General features: G+C 46.6%; 1 protein-coding gene across 4 annotated transcripts in view; it reads left to right on the top strand.

Annotated features, from left to right (window-relative positions):
* Nucleotides 1-452: 452 nt before the first annotated feature.
* Nucleotides 453-25,870, top strand: part of GPD2 (glycerol-3-phosphate dehydrogenase 2) — a 50,444-nt gene continuing 25,026 nt past the window's right edge. The window contains exons 1-6 of one of the 4 annotated variants that reach the window (XM_048952793.1): nucleotides 453-508; nucleotides 10,872-10,979; nucleotides 16,675-16,846; nucleotides 20,985-21,109; nucleotides 21,714-21,811; nucleotides 22,837-23,000. In XM_048952793.1, the coding sequence (XP_048808750.1) occupies nucleotides 10,878-10,979; nucleotides 16,675-16,846; nucleotides 20,985-21,109; nucleotides 21,714-21,811; nucleotides 22,837-23,000 (661 nt within the window). In that variant the 5' untranslated portion in view covers nucleotides 453-508; nucleotides 10,872-10,877. Of the gene's footprint in view, nucleotides 509-565; nucleotides 587-684; nucleotides 778-10,234; nucleotides 10,340-10,871; nucleotides 10,980-16,674; nucleotides 16,847-20,984; nucleotides 21,110-21,713; nucleotides 21,812-22,836; nucleotides 23,001-25,870 lie in introns of those variants that run through there. The other 3 variants (XM_048952796.1, XM_048952797.1, XM_048952795.1) reach the window with 3 other exon arrangements.

Genomic DNA, 25,870 nt, shown 5'->3' with positions numbered 1-25,870 from the left:
ACGTGGTTATGGAAGCGGCCTCTGGATCCTCGCCATCCCGACCCGCAGCAGCTCACAGCACGTGTGTTTGGCCCCATCCCGGCCCTTCAGCTGAGGGTCAGCGCCGCTCAGACCCCTCAGCCTTCTCTCCTTCGGCCACACAGCCCCGGGGCTCTCGGCCCGTCCCCATCGGGAGGTGCTCTGGCCCCCAGCGGCTCTCTATGGGGCTGTCCCGGCGGTTCCCGGTCCGCCCGAACCGAGGCCCCGCGGCCTTTCCGAAGCGCGGGGCAGCGCCGGGCGGCGGGGCGGGCCGGGACGACGGCTGTGGGACGGCTGCGGGCCGGGCCGGGGGAGGGCCGAGGAGGGGCCGGGCCGCGCCGTGCTGGAGCGGCGCCACGCGGGCAGCCGCGGCCCGGCCCCGGGGCGCGCCCAAATATAGCCCGGGGCGGGGAGGCCGCCGGGCCGCTCCGTAACCGCGCCGCTTCTCCTCGGCATCCGCCTCCGCGAGCGGCAGCGCCGGCGGCACGGGGTAAGGGCCGGGAGAGCGGGGCCTAACGAGCCCTTCTACCGGCACGGCCACTGCGCGCCGCCAGGCCCTGATGTGCCGGTAACGGGCGGCGGGGCGCGGGGAGGGACGGGCGGGGTGAGGCAGGCGAGGCGAGGGGCTGCCCCGGCACGGCACGGCACGGCACGGCACGGCACAGCCGCAGCGGCCGTTCGGCGGGCGGGAGCATCCCGTGTGCTCTGCTCCATCGCGCGGAGCTGCCGGGAGCCGCGGCCCCTCCTCGGCTCGTTTATGTAAGCGGCGGGGCGGCGGGGAGCCGGTGCGAATCAGGGAGAAGCGGCGTGCGGTTGCTGCGCGGAGGAGCCCACGGCGGCTCCGTGAACGGCAGCTCCGTGCCCTGAGGAGCCGCAGCCGGCCCGCCGCGTCCCGCTGTGCGTGTCCCGCAGGTGGCCCGCAGCTGCTCCTTCGTCACTGCGGAACGGGCCGTGCTGCGGCTGGGATGCGGCGGGATGTGAGCGCGGGGGTGGGGTGGGATGCTGAGCTGTGCACGGTAGGGCTGGAGCACTTGTGGCTCGTGTTGAGCACTTAGCATTGCTCCTGGGTGAGAGTGTATGGGTGTAATAAGGAACTCCTGAGGTTCTTCGGCTCCTTATCTCTTTAATCGGTCAAATGTTTGTAAGCCCATGGCTGCAGAAGGGTAGGGGTTGCACGTGGACGCTTTGAGAAAACAGCCGGACCTGCCGGCTGCGTGCTGTGCCACGAGCAGAGCAGGCCCTCTGTGCGTGTTGGGTGGCTGCGGCTCTGCTGGCCGCGCTGCCACGAGCTCTCAAGGGACAGCGTTGCATTGATGGGAGGAGTGGCACAGGAACGCGGCCCAGCCTTGCATCTAGCTACAAGTGCAGGGAGGCTGCGGAGGGAGGGAGGGACCCAAGGGGCTTGGAGAGCTGTGCCTGGGGCTGTCACCACTGCAGGCTCTTGTGTTTATCTTCTGACGGCGTTCAGGTTAATGGCTGTGCTTTTTGTGTCTTATTTTCACTCTCCGCTGCAATTTCTCTGAACTGCTCTCGCTATTGCATGTTGCTAGCTAGAGTTACCCGAGCGCAAAGCTTACGCAAGGCTTGTTACACCACCAGCCTGAAGACACCCGGGTCCCTCTGTAAGATAATCCCAGCCATGGATGAGGAGCGGGCTCAGGAGGCAGCTGTTGGTAGCACGATGTATTTTTAACTGAATTTAATCACGCCTTTCCCTTTTCTCATTTGGTGTAGGTGCAGTTCCTCAGCAGCGTGCAGCAATAGGAGCAATGTGTGATGAGTAGTAATGACTCAGTGGTATTTGGAGATCTGACTGTTGATAGTTGAGGTGTAATGTGGTATAGGTTCCTCTATAATAGCAACAAGTGCAGTGTTATTAATGTTAGACACTTAGCATGCACATTCATTGTAGCACCGGGTGAAAGCTTTCAGTGAGGATGTGAACATGAAAAATTATGCAGACGTTACGACTACTTCATGGTGTTACTTTGCGTGTAACAATCTGTGGATGAGTGTTTTGTTTTACTTAGTTCTGTGTGCATATATGTACACACAGGAGCACAGTGACAGCAGTGTCCTAGGCTGTGCCCTTCTGCTTAATGAACTGTTAAATCTAGAGATCCATTACTGCCTGGTAATCTCCTGCTAATAGAAGCATAGAAAACTGGATGGGTTCAAAGGCCTTCAGTGCACAGCTTTCCAAGTGAAAGCTCATAAAGGTTCCCTTCTGCTGTATGCTTACTGTTCACAGTGCTGTTCATGCTTTAGCAAATACATAAGAGAAATATACTTTCCCCCCTCTTCCCCCCAATGTCCAGCTTGCAATTATTTATTTCCCTGTGTACATATCTTACTTCTTTCATAATGAGGGCTTCCATTTGCAGGCAACCCTGTTGAGCAGCAGCTTGCATCTATCAGGTGCCTCGTTTTGGTGAGTTTACATGCTGCCAAATAGGATTTCAAAAATTAATGTATCTTTTCTAAAGCTTATGGGCCTTTGCTGCTCTTCGTTTAAACTAGGGGACTGATAGTGCAGTTGTAGATGTCAGCTATGTAGGGCTTGGCTTTCTGTTTGCAGTCCAAGCCTGTTTTTCCAGGGAGTAGCTCCATTGTGTGAGTGTGCCACTGCAGCTGGTGGGAGTCTGTTGGTGCAGGTTTCAGAAGGAGGTGCCTGTGCCAGTGACCTGCTGCACGCATGCTGGTTGCCTGCCCTGTGTGCTCCTGGAGGAGTGGGAAAGGCTGAGCAGTTGGTGGATGAGTGCTGGGGCCTACGGGTGGAGAAGGTCTGAAGCAGATCAGACAGAAGTGGGAAGGTCTTCCTTTAAGTGAGGAAGACCTCATGTACCTCAGCTGCTTTGTGGGTATTTGTGGGGCAGGACTGGGGCTTCCTGAAAGCAGGTGCCCTGTGGATGCACTGTGGAGGCTGTTCTCAGCAGCACCTGTTGTAGGGCTGCACCGCAGCAACGCTGCGGCTCTTGCCAATGCAGGTATGTTCTGCTTCTTGCAAAAAGCACTGCTTCAGAAAACTTCCTGTATTACATCATGAGCAAACAGTTTGCAATCAGAACTCTTCTACGTTATCATAGCATTGATTTTTATTCTCTTTTTTTAGTGGTGCAGGGGGAGAAGCATTTTCTACCTCCAAATAACCGCATTTGATCCAAGTTCCCAAGCGAACATGTAACTGCCTCAGAGGATTCCAAATGCCAGATGAACTCGCCCAGAGTTATAAATGTAAAGTGCTAATGGAGATTGGGTTGGCGTTCCTCTGCTGGCTGGGTACCGAGCCTTGGAGAGGGACTCATTTGCTTCGCAAAGTGTTTCTCAAACCAAGTGTTAGTTCTTCTTTCAAAGTGATACTGACTGCGTGCCCCTGCTGTTGGCTGGGAGCTGAGTTCAGCTCTGGGTGTAAAAGTAGGCTGCTTCCTTGACACGCCTCCATGATTAACCTAGTTTGTATGTGTTTGTCTTCCTTTGAGTGGGTACCTGTCTGTATATGCCCAGTCCTGTAATATGTTTAACATACAGAGTTTTACTTTTCTCCTTTACTATTTGCCTTGGAGTGGGAGGAGTGAAGGAAGGAGCTGTAGGTAGAAGTATTAGGATGAAGCTGAACTGGTGGGCTCCTGTCAAGTATCTGCATTAAATACAAAGTGAATGAGGAATGCCAGAAAAGGGTAACATCTATACAGTAACTTTGTCTAACTCCTCCTTGCCTTATCTGTAAGACAAGTTGTTTGTTGGTACGCTTTTATTTTATTTTGAGTTTGTGAGGCTTTTTGTTTTGTTTTTGGAGAGTGATGGTAGTGTGTGACGTGGGAAAGGAAGTTGTCAAGTTGAAAAATACAAAAAGGACAGAGAGAGAAGTCCATGTTAAACCCTTGTAGGGTTAAAGCAGTTGGGCTGCCACCTAACCCTGGTGGGAAGGTCTTGGTCACCTAAGCACAAACAGCAAGGAAGTTGGAAGCAGTGGGGAGCAAGAGAAGGGCGAAGATAGGAGGGCTGTTCTTTGTTTTGCCGTGGTTTTTTGTGACATGCCATGCAGCTCCTTTCAGGCCCGCTCACCGCGTGGGCAGCATTCTCCCCATATGGCAAACTGCTGCTTTGCTTCCACTAATTAGTGGAAGTTGGCCTGTGGGATTTGGGAGCTTTAAATTTAGGGTGTAGGAACTTAAAATTTGTAGTGCGGTCTATGGCTTCAAGGGACTCTAACCCTGCCAGCTGTTTAGATATTATAGGCTGTGTTTCTGTGCTTGCTTGGTGAGGTTGTTCTGGGATAATTAGTTTAATTAAAGTGCTGTAACTTGTATTTAAGAACCTGAAGTAACCATCAGAGGCTTTAGGAGAGGATCTGGAGTGTCATCTTCAGCAGCGTTTTGGTGACAGCCAAATTCTGCATCTGCTGGAAGCTTGTCTTGGTGTGTGGCTTCACCTACAGCTGTGGCTTGCAGGAATGAGATTCAGAAGTCATGAGGGCGTGTGTCAGAGCCCAGATTGTGAGATAACCAGCTTTGGTTGCTTCTCAGCGTGCCGCTTTGTGTGTCACTGCTGGGCAGAGCAGAGCAGAGGGCAGCCCAGGAGATGGGAGCTGTACAGGCTGAGCACAGAGGTGTTTGGTGCTTGTGGGAGTGCTGCAGGGCAAGCATCTCCAGCGCTGGCTGATTGAAGCTTTAATTACTGCCTTCTAAGATGCTTACTTTAGTTAGCGTGGTCTGACATACTATGTAAAGTGTTAACTGCTTTAGTCACTTAAGAAGCAAACAAGAACAGCTACATGGGACATGGTAGATGATTGTGTTGTGTGTGGGGTGTTAATGTGATCCCATTACATCCTTTTTTTTTTTTTTTTCCATGTTCTTTGAGCATTTCCTATATGGATGCATTCTGCAAGCTGTCAGTATCTGCTCTTGAGCAGCACTGCCTGCAGTAAGAATCCTGATTACAGCCTGGCTCATTGTGGTCCTGGGCACCAGCACTGCAGCTACCTTTCAAGTGGCCCAGCCAGAAGGATCAAAAGCTTCATTACAGGGGTAGCAGTGGTTGTAGAAGCACAGGTAGCGCAGAGTGCCCAGCTCAGCCTGCAGGGATCTTTGGTTTGGAGTTCGCACACCCAGTGTTCACCTGAGGAGCTTTGGAACAACTGGAGAGCACTGGATTATACAATGCTACCGTGCGAATGGCAGGTTATGCAAACCCTAGTGGGGGTGATTATAAGTTTTCTATTTTTGAGTCTTCCATTGAATGACTCACTTTATTAGATGTGTTCATTTAAAATGGAATGCGAAGCACCCAGATTCCATGGTAATGGCCTCATAAAGCGCTCAGATATACAACATAACAGATTGGATTTCTTCTCTTAATTTAACAGGTTTTGCGTCTCATACACCATGTCTGATGGCAGCATACAGGGCGTCACACTTATTGCAAAGCTTTACAGTTTGTATCCATCTGTCTCTGCATTTTCGCTAAAGTAGTCATCTTCCTCTGATCTCCAGCTTGCGGTACTGCGTCTGAATCTTCCCTCGCTCCCTCCTCCCCCATTCCTTTCCCTGTGCTCTCTGCAGCTCTAGCCCCATACCTCGGTAATTAGAAGGGACCGGAGCCCAGAAGTGAGGCTAACTGGAGAGTGCTGGGAGCCCCACAGGTATGCGTGCTGGCAGGCTGCAGAGTGACACAACCCCAACCGAGATCCCAGCCAACAGCAGGCTGCCTGCTCAGTGCCTGGCCGGGCGCTGCGGGCTGTGCTCCTCGTGGGCATCACAGCACTCTGCTGCCGGTGGTGGGGAGGCAGAGACCTGTCGTGTGGGATGCCCTGCTCGGAAGCTTCTCTCAAGGACGGGTGTTGAAATAGTTTATCTAGAAACAGGAGTAAGTTGTTCTCTGTCTGTCTGCTTTTTGGATTTTAAGCGTGGGGCTGGAGCAAAGCGGGAGAGCCCTGTCTTTGGCAGTGTTACTGGGGAGCAGAGCTGGGCTGGGCTGAGGGTCCTGCAGCTCTGGGCTGTGTGCTTCCCATGGTGGACTGCTGGCTGGGAAACTACGCTCCTCTCTACCACCCAGGGTGTGCACTGAGTTGCTGGGTAGGAATTCAGTGCAGGAGGGAGTGATTCCTGCTCTGAAGGCAGTTTGTAGTGAGTGCTTGGAAACCGAAAGCATGAGTTTGTCCTGATAAAACCTCTTGTGTAGTTCCCATTTCCTGTAGGCTGGCTCTTTCTTCTCCTTTGTACTACCTTCTGCAGTTTGTAGCACACTTCTGATAGGCAGGCTTAAGATAGCTACAAACTCGAGCTGATACTGCTGCATATCCCTGTGCACTGTGCTCTGCTGCCTTGCTGGGTGGGCAGTGTCCCCTGTGGGTTGCTTACCACATCTGGGCAGATCACGCTGCACGTGGTGCCTGCTGCTCGTACTGTGCCCTATGGCAGCAGAGGGCTCCCTGATCCCCTCATCCAGCAGCTTGATCTGTGGCTCACCAAGGGCTGCCCTAGCCCTGTAGCTGAGGACATGGACCCACAGGTGCTGCACATCAAAATATGCCTTGAAACGAGGGGTACGGCTTGCTCAACCTGGAGATGTACAGCATTGGACTGCACTTACAGCATTAACACAGCATGTGCTGTTGGAGCCATTTCTAAAGGCCGCTCAGAATATTTGTGTTCTGGAAGGATGACTTATTTCAGACTGCGCTGCTTCGTGTGCTGCATGCTGTTACGATATGTCTTAATATAAAATTCTGAGATTCCATCACAAGTTGTTGATCGCAGCTTGGAAGAGAGTCAAGTTTTATTATCTGCTTGGAATAGATGAGGGCTTTCGAGTTTAGGTTCTTGTCTGTATCTGTAGCACTCCACATACAATCTTTGCCATAATTACATGGCCTGCATTCTGTCCTGTTTCCTCTCTGCTCTCTGGTTCATCCTGTTTGATGCTTGCAGTAGCCCTTGAAGCTCCTCTGGGACATGGGGAACACCTCCACATGTGCATGCTTAGCGAGCCTGGCATTTCTCTGCCTGTGCTGGCACTGAGCCACAGGGCTGCCCAGGCCATGTTTGGGCCGTGCTGCTACCATCCTCCTGCCCAGAGCAGGGCTGTGTGGGTGAGGAGCTTCTGTGTGGGCTGGAGGAAGCTGCGGTGCTGGGGCTGGAAGGGGCCTTTGGAGCTCCCCAGCCCAACCAGCCCTGTACAGTTGCAGTGCTCCAACTGTGCCCCTGCCCCAGGGCAGAGCAGAGGTGAGGAGCACCTCCCTGCCCTGCTGGCCACACTCAGTGCAATGCACCCCAAAATGTGACAGCTGTCCACACAAATGGTGTCTGTCACTGTTTCCAGAGCTGCTCTCCCCTCCCAAGGGCCGAGGGACCAGGCCCCACGCTGACAGCCAGCTGCAGGGGCTGAAGTTGGCCGTAGGAAGGGCACCAAGGAGCCACACCATTCCTGGTGTCACACTGCGGCAGAGCTGTGATGTGGCACATGGAGCATCACTACGGTGTGGTTGGGGTGAAATGGGGTCTGGTGGCAGTGCCTTTGTGCCCTGCTGGAGGCCTTGCTCCTGTAGGGTGTAAAGCTTCAGTGGAGAAGGTGGGAAAGGTTAGTTTGCTTAAAAACAGTGGTTTAAAAGACACCGTTCTGAAGATTTTGCATGCCTCATCCAAGAAGGCAATTTTGAGTCGAGCTTTTGTGTGATTCTGATAATCTGTTAAAGGATGGTTGGTCTCCAGAAGCTGCTCGTGCATATGAAGGGTTGTGTTGTGCTCCGTTAGTGCTGGTGACAGAGTGCTTCGAGGCTGTCTGGGTTTTGGCAGCTGTTGTGGGGGGCTGCTTATGGTGGCTGGGGCTGCTCAGACCAGTTCCCCCATCTGGGAGACCTGGGAGCTCCTGAACCATTGCAGCTGCGAGTGGGAGACTTTGGGTCAGTGCCCACTGGTTCTGGAAAGGGAAGCAGGTGAGGTATGTCTCTGAATATGAAGAATAGGTGTAATGTTTGCAAGTATCTTATTTCCCAGCTGTGACCTAGAAGGCTTTTATTCTTTATGTGAGTATGTAGCTTGAGGATTTTAACAGCAAAATGTAGTCAGAAGAAAATAGTACTTCAAGCTACTGAAAAAAAATACCATGTAGTTATTTATGTAACTCACTGAGTGTCGAGTCTTTCTTTTATTATATTCATAAATTTGTGCAAACAGCTTGGAAATGTAGCACACAGATTTTTGTGCTTCTTCATTTATGCAGTGATACTTCTGGTTTGGTTCACGGGTGGAGAAAATCTAGTTTTGGTTGGTGCAGCAGGAGTTCTTTAACACAACTAAACATGTCATGGTCAACTGGTTACAAGATGTGATGTGATTCCTTCCTTTTTAAGAAGCTGGATTTCTTCAGAAATAACAGAATGTGTGTTAGAAGGGACCTCAAAAGACCGTGCAGTGCAATCCCCCTGCCAGCACAGGAACACCTGGGTCAGGGCACATGGGTGGGTTTTAAATGTCTCCAGGAAGGAGACCCCTCCACCTCTCTGTGCAGCCCGTTCCAGTGCTCTGTTACCTTCATCATGGAGAAGCTTTTTCTGGTATTTACTTGGAACCTTCTATGTTGCAGCTTGCACCCACTGCCCCTGTCATTGGATGTCACTGAGTAGAGCCTGGCTCCATCCTCATCACACTCACCCTTCACATATTAATAAACATGAATGAGGTCACCCCTCAGTCTCCTCTTCTCCAAGCTAAACAGACCCAGCTCCCTCAGCCTTTCCTTGTAAGGGAGATGCTCCAATCCCTTCACCGTCTTTGTGGCTGTGGGCTAATGAAAAAAAACTTGGTTAGTATGATCCAGCAGGACACACAGTTCTGGTATCACAATTCCCTTGCTTTGAGGAAAAAAAAACTGCCATAATTGTCAGGAGTTTGCATAGTTACGTCAAGCAGTGCAGGTCTCTGGGGAGCTGGGATGGCGGTCAGCCCCTGCACCTCCAGCTTTCTGCTTTGGCCCTGCTGAGTAAAGATGTGGGGCTTTGATTCTGATAGCTGTGTACCCAGGCTTCACAGCTAAATGTGGTGATTTAAGGAGAAACAAGTGGTAGGACATACTTCCATTTGTTTTCTTGAAAGCCAGTGTTTTTTCTGTCATGCAAGTTGGCTTGTTGGAAGATGCTAATTTGTTCTTTTGAAACTTGCTTGGATTCTAAAGCATATTGTGTTCCCAGAGCAGGCGTTTGTGAGGCAGGGTCTTACAGCCGTATTTGAAGTGACTCTGTGCTGCTGCATAAGGTGTGTGGAACTCCTTGAAAGCTGCCTCCAGTTTGCAGTTGGAAGTTAAGTTATTATTCTAATGACTTGCAGAGGCCGTATGGTGACAACGCACAGTACACAGAGTGCTCAGTGTGTGTTTGCCATTGCCATGTGCTTTGTGCAGCCACGGGTGTGTGGCCTGATGCTCATTGCCTGCGTGTGTTCTTTGTAGTTAATTCGGGTGGGGGGGGGGATTTGGGGCCCTCCTCCCAGTCACAATATAGAGGAAAGGTGAAGTTGGTCTTTTTTGAGATTGAAGTATAAAGTCGGTGGAAAACTTGGTACTCCACTTATGGTCCAATAAAGGTTGTCTTTGTGATGAGAACCCTGCAGAGTGTGTGCTGCTCTTCCCAAAAATGCTGGGGAAGGTGCAAGTCCTCTTCCTGCACAACAATCAGTGCATCAGTACATACATCATTCCTGAAGCCTGCAGTAATTTGGTGTGCTTTCTCCCCCCAGCATGCTGCAAGCACAGTGAACAGAGCAAAGATGGTATCAATTCTTAAAGCAAGTTTTCTTACTTGTTTTGTTTTTTAAAGATCTTTGGTGCCGCTTGTAATGCCAACTGAAAGGTGGAATGATGCCCAGAGCCTCCCTTGCCATGCTGCAGATGCACAGGGGCTCTCAGGGCTGTGTGTGCTGCCTGTGCCGTGTTGCAGCAGTGCTGTCTTTTGTGCTGGGGCTGCTGTGCGGCGCTGGGGCACAAAGCTGCCCTTGTCACCTCAGAACTCAGCTTTGTCTGAGCTGTTCTAACCTGACACATGTTTCTATGGGATGCGAGCTGCTTTGGTCCTGGCAGGATGGGTTGGGTTGCGCCTACTTAAGATTCAGGTCAGTTCCATGCAAATTTTTCATTCAGCCCCAAACACTGGGCCTTTTAAGAATGTTCCTGACCTACATAGGCCTGGCTTTAATACCTCTGAAGCTAGATTATAGAGTTCTGTGCTTGTTCTAAACCACTCGGTCTTGTCCCGTGCCTCCGCTGCCGCTCAGCGCTGGAGGAGCCATTCCTGGCTGGCAGCTCATCGCCTCTGTGCTGTGCCTGGGTAGGATGAGCTGTGCTGGGGAGCTGTGGGAGCAGGGCTGTAATGCCTGGTGGAGACGTGGGATGGAGTGCTGTTGGGATAATTGGTTGTAAAAATGGTTTCGAGGGGATGGAGGGGAGCTGAAGGTGATCTTGCAAGCAGATCAGCTGTTCTGCTGCAATAAGGATGTGATGGCCGTGTGGCTGATGGCAGTGTTCTTACTCTGCTATTGCCACAGTATTGTGAGTACTTGTCATGTATGCAGGTACGTGCAGCACCACGTATGTGTGTACCCACACATCTCCCCGTGTGCTTAAATACTCTTTTGTCATTCTGCTTGAGTTGCAAATACCAGAGCATTCTGGCTTGCCTCTGTCTACATTTGTTTAGAAGTCACTGCTATTGCGATGAAAATCGTTAATTAATCTATTGCTACTCTTAAGTTCCAATTTGTCACAACATCATCTTCTTCTTCTACAAATGGTCTACTCTGTGTTGCCTACATTCTGACATGGTATAACTGCCTATTAATTTTTATCTTCTTTTCTTACAGTAAAAAATGGCATTTCAGAAGGCAGTGAAAGGAACTGTTCTCATTGGAGGAGGTGCCATAGCAACAGTTTTTGGCCTCTCTCAATTTTCTCAGTATAGAAACAAACACGTAAGTATTAATTATGACTTCTGATAAAATATGAAGCTTAAAATCTGTTTAAGCGTATGTTAGGCTTGTACGAATAGCTTTGTTTGGGAAGGGGTGCCAAGAGCTCTCAGCTTGATTTGCTGTGTGCTATCTGGAGGATGGCATTCAATGATGCTTCACCATTGCAGGTCTTTAACCAGTGGCAAAATATGATTCATGTAAATCGTTTTTCTTGGTTAAAAAATGTCCTTTGGATACCACTAAGGGATGTCATTTAGTTGCAGGAGAAGTGGGAAGTACCAGCTGAAGTGCAGGTTGCTTGAAGTACGTAGAAACTCTAGATTTACCTGAGAATCTCAGCTTTATACAGTGATTGTGGCAACTTTGGGGCAGTTCAGAAAACTGATAATTGTTCTAAGGTGGGATCTGTGGGAGGTCTTCTGCTTCTGGTAGCCCTGGTGTCTCACTGGGTGGGCACAACCTAGACAAAGATGTGCTCAGGACATGGTTTAAGGCTGTATTTTGGGTAATAAAGGCACACTGATGGGATTCCCAGAGCAGTGAAGGAAGATGGTGAAAATACACTGATAAAGAAAGATAGTAGTAGCAGAAAGAGATGTAGTAGCTCCTGGTTCTAGACTGTGTCACTGTTGTAGTGCTTCTTCCAGGTGAATTGGAGCAGCCATGTTTTGTTGTTTTCATTTCCCACTTCTTAATGCAAAAACCTAGGAAAACATCAGCAGAAGGAACAGGAGTTGTGGACTGCTTTTAGGCAGAGCTGGTGCTGATGAGCAGCTACTGGTTTTAGGCAGACACCTCTTATTTCAGTGCAGTTGTGTTGTGCTTCAGAAGTTCATATATTTGTATGCTGTGCGTGTAAAGAACACATCTTCTCATCTGTTAGGTGTAGGCAGTGAGGCTGCTACCTCACTCCTGGCCAGCACTGCAATTGGTGTTCCATAGTGTTGCATGTAGGTGCAGTCAGAGCTCTGGCCTGATTTACTTCCATCTGGTTTGGAAAGAGCTTAAGGCTTAAAGAGGGGCACCTCATCCTGCCTTTCAGCAGCTAGGTGAGTGGGTGCTCATTTTTCAGGGTGCTTTCTGCTTCTCACCTTAGAAATGCAATTGGCCAGCTCCTTACCAGCAGCAAGTTACCACGAGCTGCTTAGCTACGTATTTACTGTGGGTTCCCATTCAAACCCTGAAACCCAGGGATACAGGTAGATCTTAACTTCATGAAGGTGTGCAGAATGGGTGTGAATAAATGACAGTCTGAATCTTCTGGCTGTTTCCATGTGAAGAGGAGTAGAGCTGAGATGTTGGTAAAGCCAATGAGATGAGTCATTCCCAGGGAGCCTAGCAGGAAAGTGGATAAGCCAGGATCCTTATAGCTTCAGATACTGTTGCAAAAAATAAAGCCTAGCATTTTAAGTGAGCTTCCCATTGGACTGCCTGTTTTGAGCCTAGCTGCTAATCTAACTCTCTCTGGAGCCGTTATCATAGGATATTACAATCTGGCTTCATTACTGTTGGAAACTGCAGCTTCAAATCTTAGGACTGCTAAATAAAAGAAGGAGTTGGAAGGCACAACTGATCCGGGTAGATAATTTGTCATATATGCAATATTTCAAAACTCAAGAATTTCCAGTCTTCTGCCATTATTGGATGGTCGTTCCAAATTTCCAAAGGCAAATTAAAAACAAAAAAAACCACACTTTGAAGAAAGTGGTGTCAAAATGAGAAAATCCACTTGTCCCTTGATGTCTGGACCTATTGTGTAGTGTCTGTCTACAAAGGATCTGAAAAATTTCTAGCATATGTGTAAGCAAATGGATCTGTCAAGTGAACAGCGTGTTGTTTTCATGCTGTACTAACTTGCACATTTCCCACGTGATGTCCCTTAAAGCTTCTGCCTTAACCACCTAATGTAGGGCAGCAGGTGGAACGTGACTGCAGGGATTGACACACAGGAGGACAGTCCATTTGTAGTGTTGACATATCTAAGCTGTGGGCATGTCCCCCAGCCCAAGTGTCCTCTTTTTAATAATGCCTGCCAATCAAATGTATGCTAGGGCAAAGATCTCGTCTTCCTGTGCCAGGGAAGGATATTGCCCCAAGATGTGCACTAATTGGCTGCATGTTGTAAGAAGTCTGTTTGTTATTTCAAGATCAGAATCCATCACATAATAAGACAGAAATAAAATGCAAGTAAAGCAGCATGCTTGGTTTGTAAGTGGCTCTGGGTGTCTGTGCTGTGCTTAGCATCCTGGGATTAGAACCCCCAGGTACGGAATGCAGACCTCCCTTGGTCAGTAACGCTGAGCACGCAGTGCGGTTGACTTATCTGTCTTTGTTCTGTGTTTGCTCAGCTGATGCTGGATGCTCCTGTGCAACTCAGCTGTCCCAGGTTGCCCCAAGGGAAAGCTAAGGGGTGGTGAGCTGCTGGCTCTGGAGAAGGGGTGGGAGATCCTTGGATCTGTTAGTTGGGCATATTAGTGTGTGGCTGGTCTGCTGAAAGCGATGAGTGTTGGTATTTTCTGGTGTGGGAACTGAAATTGTTCTTGCTAGGCATAAGGGTGAAAGCCTGGATGAGAATGGCCTGGTTAGTGGCATTAGCCTTGAATGGGTGTAAGAACTGGAAGGTGTTCACACCCTGGAAATAAAACACGGTGCATTCTGATCTGTCCCAATGTCAGGTTGTTTATCTCAACTTCTTTTCCTGTAACACGCAGATAAAAATGCTGATGCCTGGGAGACTGTTTCTGCAACAGCAACTGAGGCAATAGAGTTATACGTTCCCTGATTGTGTATGGCATATGCAGGCATGCCAGAGGTTGAGTCAGTTCTCTGATTGTGTGTTGTTTTTTGAGCTGAGCGGGGAGAGCATGGGAACATGTGTTGACATGACAGAGTTGCTGAATTTAACTCAGAAGCTGATAGATGAATACTGCACTTCTGTGTTTCGGATGGAAACCCGATTGCTGGGATGTTTGCTGAATTAATGTGAAGGCTTAGTTCCCTTCTGTGCCACCTCTGTAAATTAAATTCATCTTGAACAATGCAGATAGTTCTCCAGCTTGGAAGCGCTACGTTCACTACTGAATCATGAGCTCCTGGAAATGAAAATCCTGTCTGAGATGAAGCTGGGCGCCTACACGGGGCTTAAAATACACAGCCTGCCTGTGTGGGAGTTCTGGCCTCGTGTATTCAGACAACTGAACGATAGAAATGGCCCCAGTGCTGCAGCCTGCCTTGGTACCTCTTCTGCAAGCACTTCTAATGGCCCAGGTGCCGCAGCCAGCCTTGGTACCTCTGCTGCAAGCACCTCTAATGCTAATGGTGACAGAGGAATGGAAATGGTGATTTCTCTCGCTTTGTAGCTGGTGACAGTTGCTGAGTTCTTACTTTGTGTGCCTGTTTATTGAGCCCGGTGGGCTAGCAGCAGATACAATGGGGTATTGTTTGGTTTTCTGGGTTTGACTCTGAGCCACTGCTACTTTCTCTCTGTAGCCGCCGAGGCAAAAGCGCTGCTTTGCTGTGGGGCTGCGCTCGGTGCCTGAGTGCAGCCCTGTTCTGGTGAGCGCTGTGGGGCAGCAGGAATTGCTCATTGCAGGGAGTCCAGTGCAGACAGCGATAATGTGATAATGCATCGGAGCTTGCTTTGGGCTTTTTAATTACTTTCATTTTCTTTTCTAATGAATAGGGATGATGAATTTGCCTCCGTGAACCTACCTGGAGATTTACATTAGCCAAATTAACAAGAATGCTTGCTTATGGATTACTAGATCACTTTATAACTTGATGATTGAATTCAGACTGCCAAACTACATTTCTTCTCACTAAGAGCGTAATCAAAACCATTCAAGGAACTCTTGCCTGAGAAATTGTAGATATAAACAGCAATTGCTTATTTCAGTAAACATACTTGTTCACTGCCAAACTAATCACGTTATTGCAGATGGAATCCCTGTATGCAGCTTTTCTTCAGTCTCACATTTAATTGACAGCAAGATGAATCATATCTATATCAATTCCTAGGCTGCTAATCACTGTGCTTACTTTCAGTTACTCGTGTGCTGATCTCTGAGCTTTTGCTGTGCCAGGGACTGTTTGCTTGGAGCTCTCTTTTACTATATTTGTTGTAGATAATGCATTTTAAAGAAACTAAATGGTATCAGTGCTTCACGAACTCTGACTTTTTATTGTATTCCTTTTCCTGAAGTTAAGGTGAGCACTTAGGAAATAGTCTGTATTAGGAAATAGCCACAGAGGGCAGTGGTAGCGCTGGCTGTTGCCTTCCTGTGCTGCACTGTTGCAGTTAGCCAGTATGGAAGTGGAAGAAAAGCCTTTGTGTTTCAGTCTATGTGATCCACGCTTGAGATGAACTTGGTCATTAGTTGTGCGTTTTGAATGTGCTCTTTCTTTAGGCAGGCCTAGAGGTTGCTAGATTACATTGTCACTTGCAGTGATAAGTTTATCGCAACGCTGAGAGATAATACATTTCACTTACCATTCAAGCCAAGTCAAGGCTTCAGTGCGTGGTTGAGTTCACCGATAATTTACAGAGGTCCTGCAAAAATCCCTTCTACTGTAAGCTCCCCAGGTCTCCTAACAAAGCTCCCAGAAGCACAGAATTGCTGGCTGAAGAGGAGCTGCACCATTTGGCCGGTAGCTGCTGGAAACCTCTTCAGCTGCAGATAGGAACAGATGGCTGCAAGTGACAGAGCTACCTTTTGTCAGTCAAGCTGTTTCGCTATGGCAGGTGTATATTCCCTTCCCTCTGCAAATGCCAGGGAAGCACTTGGAGTTCTTAAAACTGAAGGTGGCTTGTACATGCAGATGCACATGCAGGGCATGCTGCTGGGGGGGTTGTAGTGGGCTTTGTCATTTGAATGTAGTTTCTGTCCTTTCTAGGAGCCCTGGGCACAGGCTGTCTTACATCAATTAAATCTGCTGCTTGGACTGAAGATGCATGGCATTCATAGAATTGTTAGTGTTGGAGAAAACCTCTAGGATGCCCAAGCTCAGCCCACCCCCAGCATGCCCACTGACTCTGTCCCTTAGTGCCACGTCCACACAGCTCTGGAACACCCCGCAGAGATGGGGACTTAGGGCATAGGGCTCAAACACTTGGGTTTTTGTTTTCTGCTTGTGCAGGAAGTGTAACTTCCAGGAAATAGTCTGAAAATGAGTGGCCTTAATTTCCTGTTTATTTTGGTCCATTCTGTATCTTCCAGTTAGTTACCCTGACCCCGGTGTCCCAGTCTCTGCAGTGCATATTTTTAAAATGCAATGGTTTAAAGGCATCTTCTGGAAGTGCAGCTGGAAAACGTGGGTCCTTTGGGTCTTCAGAATAAACAAGCAAAAAACAGGCAAAATAGTGAGAGGAGCTCAGTGCCTAGCTGTGTGCAGAGTGAGGGGCAATGGTGAGTGAGGGAAACCTGGGAGGAAGAGAGCTGGAATGCAAAGCAAAGCTGGAGCTCCAAGCAAAGAGACAGCCAGCATAGCTTTTTGATCTTGCATGTTTTTAATAGTATTTGCTCCATAATGCTTTAATACAGTATTATCATTACATAAAGGTAAAGCAACTTGAAATGTTTCAGTTTCCCTTCTGGGTAACAGGAAGTGCTGTGACTTGCTGCATGCATATTTAAGTGTGTGTGGCTGTTGGATACACATAAAATGCGGATCTTTGTTTTGCTTTTAATCATTGTAGGGCACCCTGGTGAATGTTCAAGCTGCAGAAGCAGTGACTGTTCCCATAAAGAGCGATTTTCCTACAAGAGAAGAGCAGATTTCCACACTAAAAAACACACCTGAGTTTGACGTTCTTATCATAGGTGGAGGAGCAACAGGAAGTGGTTGTGCCTTAGATGCAGTCACTAGAGGTAAGACTTCATTCTTGGATTACATGGTTTATAATCATTAATCAGATTGGCTTTCAAAAGCCATTTGAAGGTAAAGAATTTGTCCTCTGAATGCCTGGTTATAAAACTGCCTTCTGATCTCAGGAGCAGAAATGAACCCGAAGGCAAAAAAAAAAAAAATCTTGTATTTTATTTCAGCATAGTTTTCATTGTCTAAATGTTTATATGCAGTTCACATCAGTGCTGACCCTCTGCTGGCTGCTCTTGGATGGATTTCTCCTCTCTTGCTTAGTGGGTTTACCTGCAGTTACACTTGCATGCCTGCAACAGAGAAGACAGCAGTTGCACAAGGATGTAATACACACATTATTTCTGAATGGAGCAAGCATGAATTCACAATGAGGCACACGGCTCTCAAGCTCATGTTTCCTGTAACGTGAGATCTACAACCTCTGCTAATGCTCTGTACTGCCTGTGGCACTGCAGGGTTAGGGAAGGCTGTTTGAATGTACTGGGGAGCCTACTCCCAGCCTTCAGTCTGTAGCTGCATGCAGTAGGTTCGTGCTCTCCTGGCTCCTCTTTTGTGAGATTAGCTGTGTAACTGGTTTAAGAAGCTACCTAAGTGGGAAAACTAATTGTCAACCTTCTGTCAGAAAGCTTGAGATAAATAAGTTCAAGGTGATGCTTTCTACCTGACTTCTGCAAGGGGCTGAGAATGTCTGTATGGCTGTGGGCTGCTGGCTGACAGATGTGTGGCAGCTCGTCTGTCCTGTGCAGAGCTCTGGTTCTGGGGGGAATGCAGGGCATGAGCACCTACTGTTGTCCTCCCTGCATGGTAACTTTGGCTTCTACTCGAACTCAATGGCTCTTGGAGGGAATCAGTAATTTTACAAGTTTGGTGAAAATAAGTCTCCAGATGCATAGGTAAAAATGCACAGGTTTCTGAGGGAGAGGCTGGAGCATCAGCTTCTGTTCAGTTGAAATGCTGTACTGTATTTTTATTTTAAAAACCCAGAAGGATTAGAACCGTGGGATGTGTTCTTTTGGTTGCTGTTTTCAGTGGAATCAGCCAATGAAGTAGAACTGGCCTTCATTGGTATCTGTATTTTTGACCTTGCTATTTCCTTTTTTGTGGTTTTTTTGTTTTTTTTTGAACTGAAATGCAAAATATGAAATAGTCATAGAGTTATTAAGGTTGTTTAACATGTAGATATAGGTCAGAAGAGGTAAAACCTGACTCCAGGAATGTTACATGGAGTTTGATTTGGAGAATACCTGGCCAGAAGGTGTGATCGTTTTGAAACAGATTGAGCAGCAAGGTCTGCTTCATTGTTCTTTATTATTAGCTACCACAAATCAAGTTACTGGTTTTTTTTTTTTCATTTATCATTAAAAGTAACTTTGGACCTTTTCATTTCTCCCTTTGCCATATTGTGGTAGAAAATACAGTTGTAAAGCATAGAGAAATTATTGTAGGTAATAGTTCCTTTTACTAGATATTCTGATTATATCAGTGGATTTCTGAAGTGTGAAATATTCCTAGGCATTTGGTTAATGAATTGTGTGTTGTTGCTGTTCATTCATGGAACTTGCTCTTTTATTATGTTTGCTTCACTTAACAACAAATTTTGCTTTTCATGAGTTTGATATATTTTCGCCAAATTATTTCTGATTGTATCCATTAATCTTCAGTCACATTTGACAAAAATAAATTACTCTGATCTTTGGAAGTTACCAGTAATAATTAGTTTAAGGACAGAAGTTTTGGGAGACCAACAGATGTTAAAATGGCATAAAGGAGCCCTGAAAGATGGAGAGGGAAGGACCCAAGGGCCGACTGCTCGTGCAGATGCTCCTTGGGCTCACGTGTCACTGTGCTGCTGGTGGTCCCAAAGCTGGACCACCGAGTTTCATTTCCTCCTTGTCTGCCTGATTTTCAGATTCCTCCAGTTGGAGGGAGCTGCCATAGCAAGTTCTGTAACTGTCTGCCACCTCCCTGTGTTTATGTCTGTTCTGTAAGCGAAAGATGGCCACAAAGCTATCCTGCGCTGCTTTTCTTCCTTGGGTTTCCTTATGCTCAAGTATTGATGTCTGGCTTGCAGCTGTGTGCCTAATCCAGCCTCGTGCCTGCCCTGGATCATTGAGAAGCATCTGTTAATCATGCATTTCCCATGGTCCAGCCTTCTAACAACGATGCTGCTGTCCCACACTGTGTCTGTGCAGGAGCACTGCTGGCAGTGCTGTCACATCCCTCACCCGCAGAGCTGCATCCTGTCCTGCAGTGCAGCTGGGGACACAGCAAGCCTGCAACCCCTCTCCAAGTGTTTGTCAGAATATGCATTATAATGCAAAGCATTCTTCCTGAGGCACTCTGTGTTCTGGATTAGTGAGAACGTTTCTGAGCCCCGTGCTCATCCCTCCTTTGTGCTAGGGAAAGACAGCAGCTGGCAGCCTCACACCTGTCTGAGTGTCTGCAAGGCTTTGTGCTGTCTGGTAGCTAACACTGTGCGTGGGCCCTTTGCCTGTACAGGGTGTAAAAGAATCACAGAATCACAGAATTGTAGGGGTTGGAAGGGACCTCCAGAGATCATCGAGTCCAACCCCCCTGCCAAAGCAGGTTCCCTACAGCAGGTCGCACAGGTAGATGGATGTCTGTGTTGCAGTATGTGCATTATAAGCTGCAGATCAACTCTTCTTTCCTGCAGTTCCTAGCGAAGTTGCTATATTTTGTATTAAGTCTTAATTACAAGACTTCATGTATATGGCAGGATGCTATATCCTTAGAGTGTGTGTGTGTGTGTATTGTGCTCTCCTTTGCTCTCCTGGATGAAAATGCAGAGGAGAAAAATAATTAAGTGAAACAGCTTTTGCACATCTTCAGAGATGGAAAAGGTCTATCTGGTTAGTGGCACTCATAACCAGGGAAGCTGGGATTTGGTAACTTGCACATTGATAATGGCTGTTTAATTTTGCTAGTAAAATCAATTTATGGCAAGCTCATATTTGGACAAACTCTTCAGTTATGAGTGAGAAACCTGAATATTACAAGTAGTTCATTTGCTTCACAGTAACAATCAGTGGGAGCTGGTTTATCTTTGAACACTGTGGATTGAAATTTTGGATTGTTGCTTTTAAGGCTGGCATACACTTGGGTTTGGATGGGCTGATAGGCAGAGGTGAAATGCTGAATTCTTAATCCCAAAAGGCTGTTCAGACTTGGATTCAGAAAGCTCTGGAGCTCTGCATGCTCCTTCTTAACCGTGTGGCTGTTGGTAGCCTCACTGGAAAGGGCTGCAGGTTTTCAGCCTGCAGAATGGATGTATCGTCTGCTGCTCTGTTACTTTTATGTAGCCTTGTGCTGCACTTAGGTATCTTCCTTCTACATGGAGGAAAACCTCCCTCCCTCCTTCCCTGTTTCATTCAGTCTCTGAAACAAGTAAGGCTGTGCTGGAGCTCTGCCACTGTCACTGGAGTTCACCATGCTTTTCCTTGGAAGCCTTCCTCCAACCACTTCATCACTTCTTTCAGTGGGGTAGCCTTAAGGTTTGGTTGGCTGGTTTGGGGTATTAGCATCTTGTTGGGAAACCTTCTGGGGAGCAACTAATGGCAGTGCCCACATTCACAAGATGTCACAGGGATGAATTGCAAGCATCAATCCCGTAAGCTCTTCCTTGAGCGTGCACCCATTGCAGGTGGGCCCTGTTCTGGCACTGGGAGCCTCTGGAGCAAACTTTGGGGAGAAGGCAGGGTTGCCAGTTATCTGTCTAGCTGCTGTGCTGTTGAAATAATTAGTGTGATAGTTTGAGCTCTCTGCTGCAAAGAGTTAAGGGGATTCATGAAAATATTCTGTTCCTGCCATGAATACAAACTATAATTTGCTTGAGGGAGCGTGGCCCCTATAATGTACTGTAATGCCTTTCTATTGTGAAATATCCAGGTTTTAATGTGCTTCTGTTTAAGTTCTGTTTTGACTTTTCCCTCAGGAAGAAGGCTAAAATTTTTCATTACAATATAGACAGTGCACTACACTTTGAATACAAATTTATCCATGTACAGAGTAATTTTTCTTGTGATTGTCTCTACCCTAGAGAAGTGTCTTTAATGAATTACATACAAATTGTGTAATTTAAGAAGTTAATTTGGTTTTCTGGTAACACAGGACTAAAAACAGCCCTTCTAGAAAGAGATGATTTCTCATCAGGGACCAGCAGCAGGAGTACTAAATTGATCCATGGTGGAGTGAGATATCTTCAGAAGGCCATCATGAAGTTGGATTTTGAGCAGGTAATTGTTTATGCAGGTTGTTAAGCAAAAATTGCTGGTAGACACTTTCCCTATCCCAATTACATCAGAGTTCTTTATTTCTTTTTCTAATACTTGACTGCACGAGTGGCTTTGGATTGCAACACAGAAAATGTCTTCTTCAGTTGAGCTTTCCCAAACAGGGAAATTGGTGGTGCCCTTTCTTGCCAAATTCACTTACAGGCAATCCAACGGCTGTGCCTTTTAGACTGTGGATGTGTTGGGGAGGGAGGGCAGAAACCCTGACTTGAAAATAGAAGGAGCTTCTTAGTTGTCAGGCTGCAGAACCTGGAGGAGTGAGGGCTGTCCCGATGGTTCTGAAATGGGTGGGGAAAATATGACAAATAAGTGATTGTGTACATATGATAAATAAATGATTATGTGATTATGTATGTGATTAACATTTCATGTACTTTTGTGTTGCCTCAGTCTGGTGGAAGTTGATGTTCTTGCTTTTAGAAATCAATTTGTCTCACTGAGACTTCTCTAATTTAAAATACATTTTGATGAACAGTTTTCTCATTAAATGTTGCATTTTGGGGCAAAATTGGGTAACTTAAAATTCATGTGTACTTATTTTTTTCAGTATAAGATGGTGAAAGAAGCACTCCAGGAGCGTGCAAACCTACTAGAAATAGCTCCTCACCTATCAGCTCCTTTGCCTATCATGCTGCCTGTTTACAAGTAAGCTCTACTATCATATCTCTCCTTTAGCACGTCCTTCGACAAGCAAGCATTTCCCTGGAGAAGTTTCCAGATGCCTTTTCCCAGTTGTGTCTTTATACCTGTCACAACCTTCTTGTCTTCCCAGAGGTGAAGCAGTGTTGTAGAAGCATGAACTGCCCACATGGATGAGCCTGGTATCACTGCTGCCAGTAGCACCTCTTGGACTCCAACTTCTTGGTGCATTTTAACCATTACAGTTGGAGTAGAGGAAGGGAATTTGCAGCTGGAATGAACTCAGAATTCCCAGGATATTATTTACTGTTCTTTCCAGTACATCCTTGTCTTCAGTGCACGCTATTAACATTTTCTTCAAAATGTACTGTGTAGTCCTGACAGCTACCAGTGTTCTGTGCAGTAATTTAGTGTGCTGCCTTCCACTGTACGTGGCACTTTGGTGTTAGGAGGACAGTTTCTTCCTCCTGAGGAAGACTTTCAGTGATTTGGGTTAGGCTTTTAGCTCTGTGAGAGCAGTTGTTCAGTAGAACAGGCTACTCAAAGCAGTGAGCTTTTGATGAATCTTCCTAACGTTTGGCCATATTCCTGTCCTACAGAGCAGGCCTGTAATAGCTGGAGCTCACGTAGGTCAGCAGTGGGCTACATTTATTTGGTCTTACTTGTGTAGGAGGCATTAGGTCTTCCAGCTTGTCTTGACTCCTCAAATGCATGTGCTGAAGCAGTCTGGTTCTTCCTTCAGTGCTCAGCTTTGATCCCTCATCTTAGGCTGAAGTAAAAAAACAGTAGTCTGAATTCTAGAAAAAACAAGTGCTGAATTTAGTTGACTTCCTGCAGTGGGGAGACCAGCTGAAAATAGCAAACAATATGTAGCTTTTTGAACGTTCACTTCACGTGATGTTGTGAACTTGTTCAATAGTACAAAAGTAAAACCAGCCCAATGCAGCATGCTGGGTTATGAGAAGTATTACAAGAAGTGTGAGCTTTCAATTCTTAACTTCCCATGAGGTTACATTATTTTTTTCTTGCAGATGGTGGCAGTTGCCATATTACTGGGTTGGAATAAAACTGTATGACCTCGTGGCAGGAAGTCAGTGTCTAAAAAGGAGTTATGTCCTCAGCAAGTCGAGAGCCTTGGAGCACTTCCCAATGCTGCGCAAAGACAAGCTTGTTGGAGCTATTGTCTATTATGATGGTATGTTCCCCTTACGTGACTTTTACTACACTGTTCTGTATCTGGGGAGAGGGGGAAGGGAGGAACACATGTACATCAGCTGCACTGACTCTCCAAAGGGAAGAATGACTTGAAGGATTCAGTTCACATCTTAATTTATGTCTATCGAATTGATGCTTACGTTGCTCACTACAGCAATTTATGGGATGTAGAAGAGGATATGTTTGTTTTTTCCAGCTAGTAGTTGTGGTGATATGTGAAAGCCTCCTGATGTTGTGGTGATTCCCAACAACTTGTCAGCTGTGCTGGAAAGGCAAGGCTCTTCCTGCTGCAAATACTCTACACATGTGGTACTTGCTGCTCAGCCTGTTTTAAGTTGGACATCCTCACGACTGATAGAGCAATAAAAGCTACTCCAGATCAGCTAAGTCATATCTTGTTGGATTTCCAAATCCCATGCTTACTCCAGATTTTGCCTTTATTTAACAGGAAGTTATGTCCCCAGTGTAAAGCATACTCTGTGTAGCACTACTTGCAAGCATTTGCTCTGAATTCTTCTCAGACTGAATACATCTTCCAAGTTATTACATGTCAAGCAATTGTGGTCATTCTGATAGTTCACTGTAGTATTTCTGGTTTGGAAAGAGTTTCAAACTTAAGATTTCTGCCAAAACACCTTTGAGTAGAGTTACAGAATCATGTGAGGAAAAAGTTGCCTCCAGCTTGAGTTGTTATGAAGACTGTTGGTTACAGTAGATTCTGATATGTTTTTGTATAACATACATACACAGTCAGCCTTAGAGAGAACAGATGCTTTCTGCAAGTTTTCTGATGCTGCATTTGTTTTGAAAGAGCAGTTCTTGCATTCAGAAATGTTTCTGCTTACTCAGGAGCACAAATGTGATGCAGGAATGCTGGTAAGTCTCCTTATTTTGTTCTGTGCAACAAGTACTGGTAAGTCCCTAGCAGAGTCACAGCAATAGGTGCCACAGCAGGTCTTCTGAGCAGAGTCCCTGTTTATATCCCATCAGTGTCTGCAGATACTGGAGGCAGTCTGAAACAAAACTGGTAAAGGATTAGTTTGTTTCCTTGGCATAGAACTACATGGAAGTCTTGCTTGTCCAGAATATTAGCACTTTTGTTGGGTCAGGTGTCTTGAGCTTTGTCCAAACTGTGACATCTCAGTGCTTTCTACCGTTATGCAAGCTGTATCCCTGAACTGACAGAACTTCAGTGTTCTTAGGTACTGAATTTTGTATGGATTCTAAATGCTGGAAAGACTTGAGTTGGAGTATACTGTCATAACTGCTTTCTTGGTGCACTGGGTTCTGATAGCATACCTAGAAGATAGAGCACTTTTATTTTGTAGCAGATTTGCATGCTGTTTTGTAGCATGTTTAGGTGGATTGTTTATTCCCTGTTTTCCATTTCCCTTATTTTGCTTCCAAAAGAGAAAGTTCTCCTAAAACTTTCTCCATAATGAGGCCGTTTTGGTAATATCAAAGCAGAAGTATGTCAAGGATAGGAGGACAAGAAGGCGCTGGATTCCTTGCAGGCCTGGAGGAGCCCTCTGATGGATAAATAGCTTAAATGCTGACGTGCCTCAGTAGTGGCACGGTTCCACTTAGTTTTTACCTGGAGATGTTGTTGCTTTTTGACCTTTTGGAAACCAGGAATGTCTTCACACACAATTGATGACAGAGGCTGTACTTTCCTCTTTTTAGAACTTCATTTATACTATTCATCAGCTTATCAATAGGGGCTTTTGTACTGGGAAGAAGTAGGAGGGCCTCTTGAAACATGCTGGCTTGGGTAATATTAGCAAGGCCTCTGGCACAAGTGCATGCTGGTGACTGTGAGCTGTCTGACACTGAGGCCAGTGGAGTGAAAAATAGACTGGGATGCTTGTGTGCATAGGTTCTTATTTGGGAATGCAGTGAGAGTTAAAAGATGGACTTAAATTCTTCTGAGAGAGGTAAAAACTTACTTTTAGTTTAAGGTACAGAGGAAATAAGTGGTTATTTGAAAACAAGATTCTTTTAATGGGGTTTTGTGGCATTTTAACTGTGTCAAATGAAAGAAATGAAAACCTTCACGTACCATAACGAGAGCTGCTGTAAATAATGCACAGAAGTAATTCAGGCTTATTTTTTCATTATTATAAGCTATTCCTTCTCTTTGGCTGTTAAGAGGTCCCAGGAGTTCATAAGAACAATGAATTACACTGTAATTAGCTTCTCAAAAGAGCACTATGGCTTGGGAATCTATAATCTATAATCCATTGAAGCCTTTCCTGATGAAATAGATAATTTGGACATATCATTGACCCTGTACAACTCCAGCATTCTAGAAGTATACAGTCACAGGATAACCTTAAAGATAATCTCTGAAGTTTCTCTGAATAATTGTTTTAAACGGTGTTACAATAGATGTAAACATTTAGTGCCAAGATGCCACGTGGTTTTTCCGTGGCAAACATCTGTGCAGCAGCAGAGATCATAGAATCATAGAACAGTTGGGTTGGAAGGGACCTCAAGGATCATGAAGCTCCAACCCCCCGCCATGGGCAGGGCCACCAACCTCCACATTTCATAGCAGCCCAGGGCCCCATCCAACGTGGCCTGGAACACCTCCAGGGATGGACGGGGCATCACAGCCTCTGGGCAGCTGTTGCAACACAGTGATGCTGGCAGGACTTCCAGGCTGATGGGGTGAGATCTCAAAAGCAGGTGTTAGGTTTTGCCTCTGGTGAAATTTGTTTGTGCTCATGTTATTACCAGCTTTGCTTTGCTTTTCTCTTAAAGCTGTGGGCTGCTATAGATCAGGTTACACGCTGATCTTTTTCAGAATTTAGAGAAATACTACTGGCAGTTAACATCAGCACCAACCAA

This window comes from Lagopus muta, chromosome 8 (genome assembly GCF_023343835.1).
Source record: "Lagopus muta isolate bLagMut1 chromosome 8, bLagMut1 primary, whole genome shotgun sequence".
Taxonomy (NCBI): domain Eukaryota; kingdom Metazoa; phylum Chordata; class Aves; order Galliformes; family Phasianidae; genus Lagopus; species Lagopus muta.
Note: the sequence above shows the minus strand (reverse complement) of the source record. Positions and strands in the feature narration are given on the sequence as shown.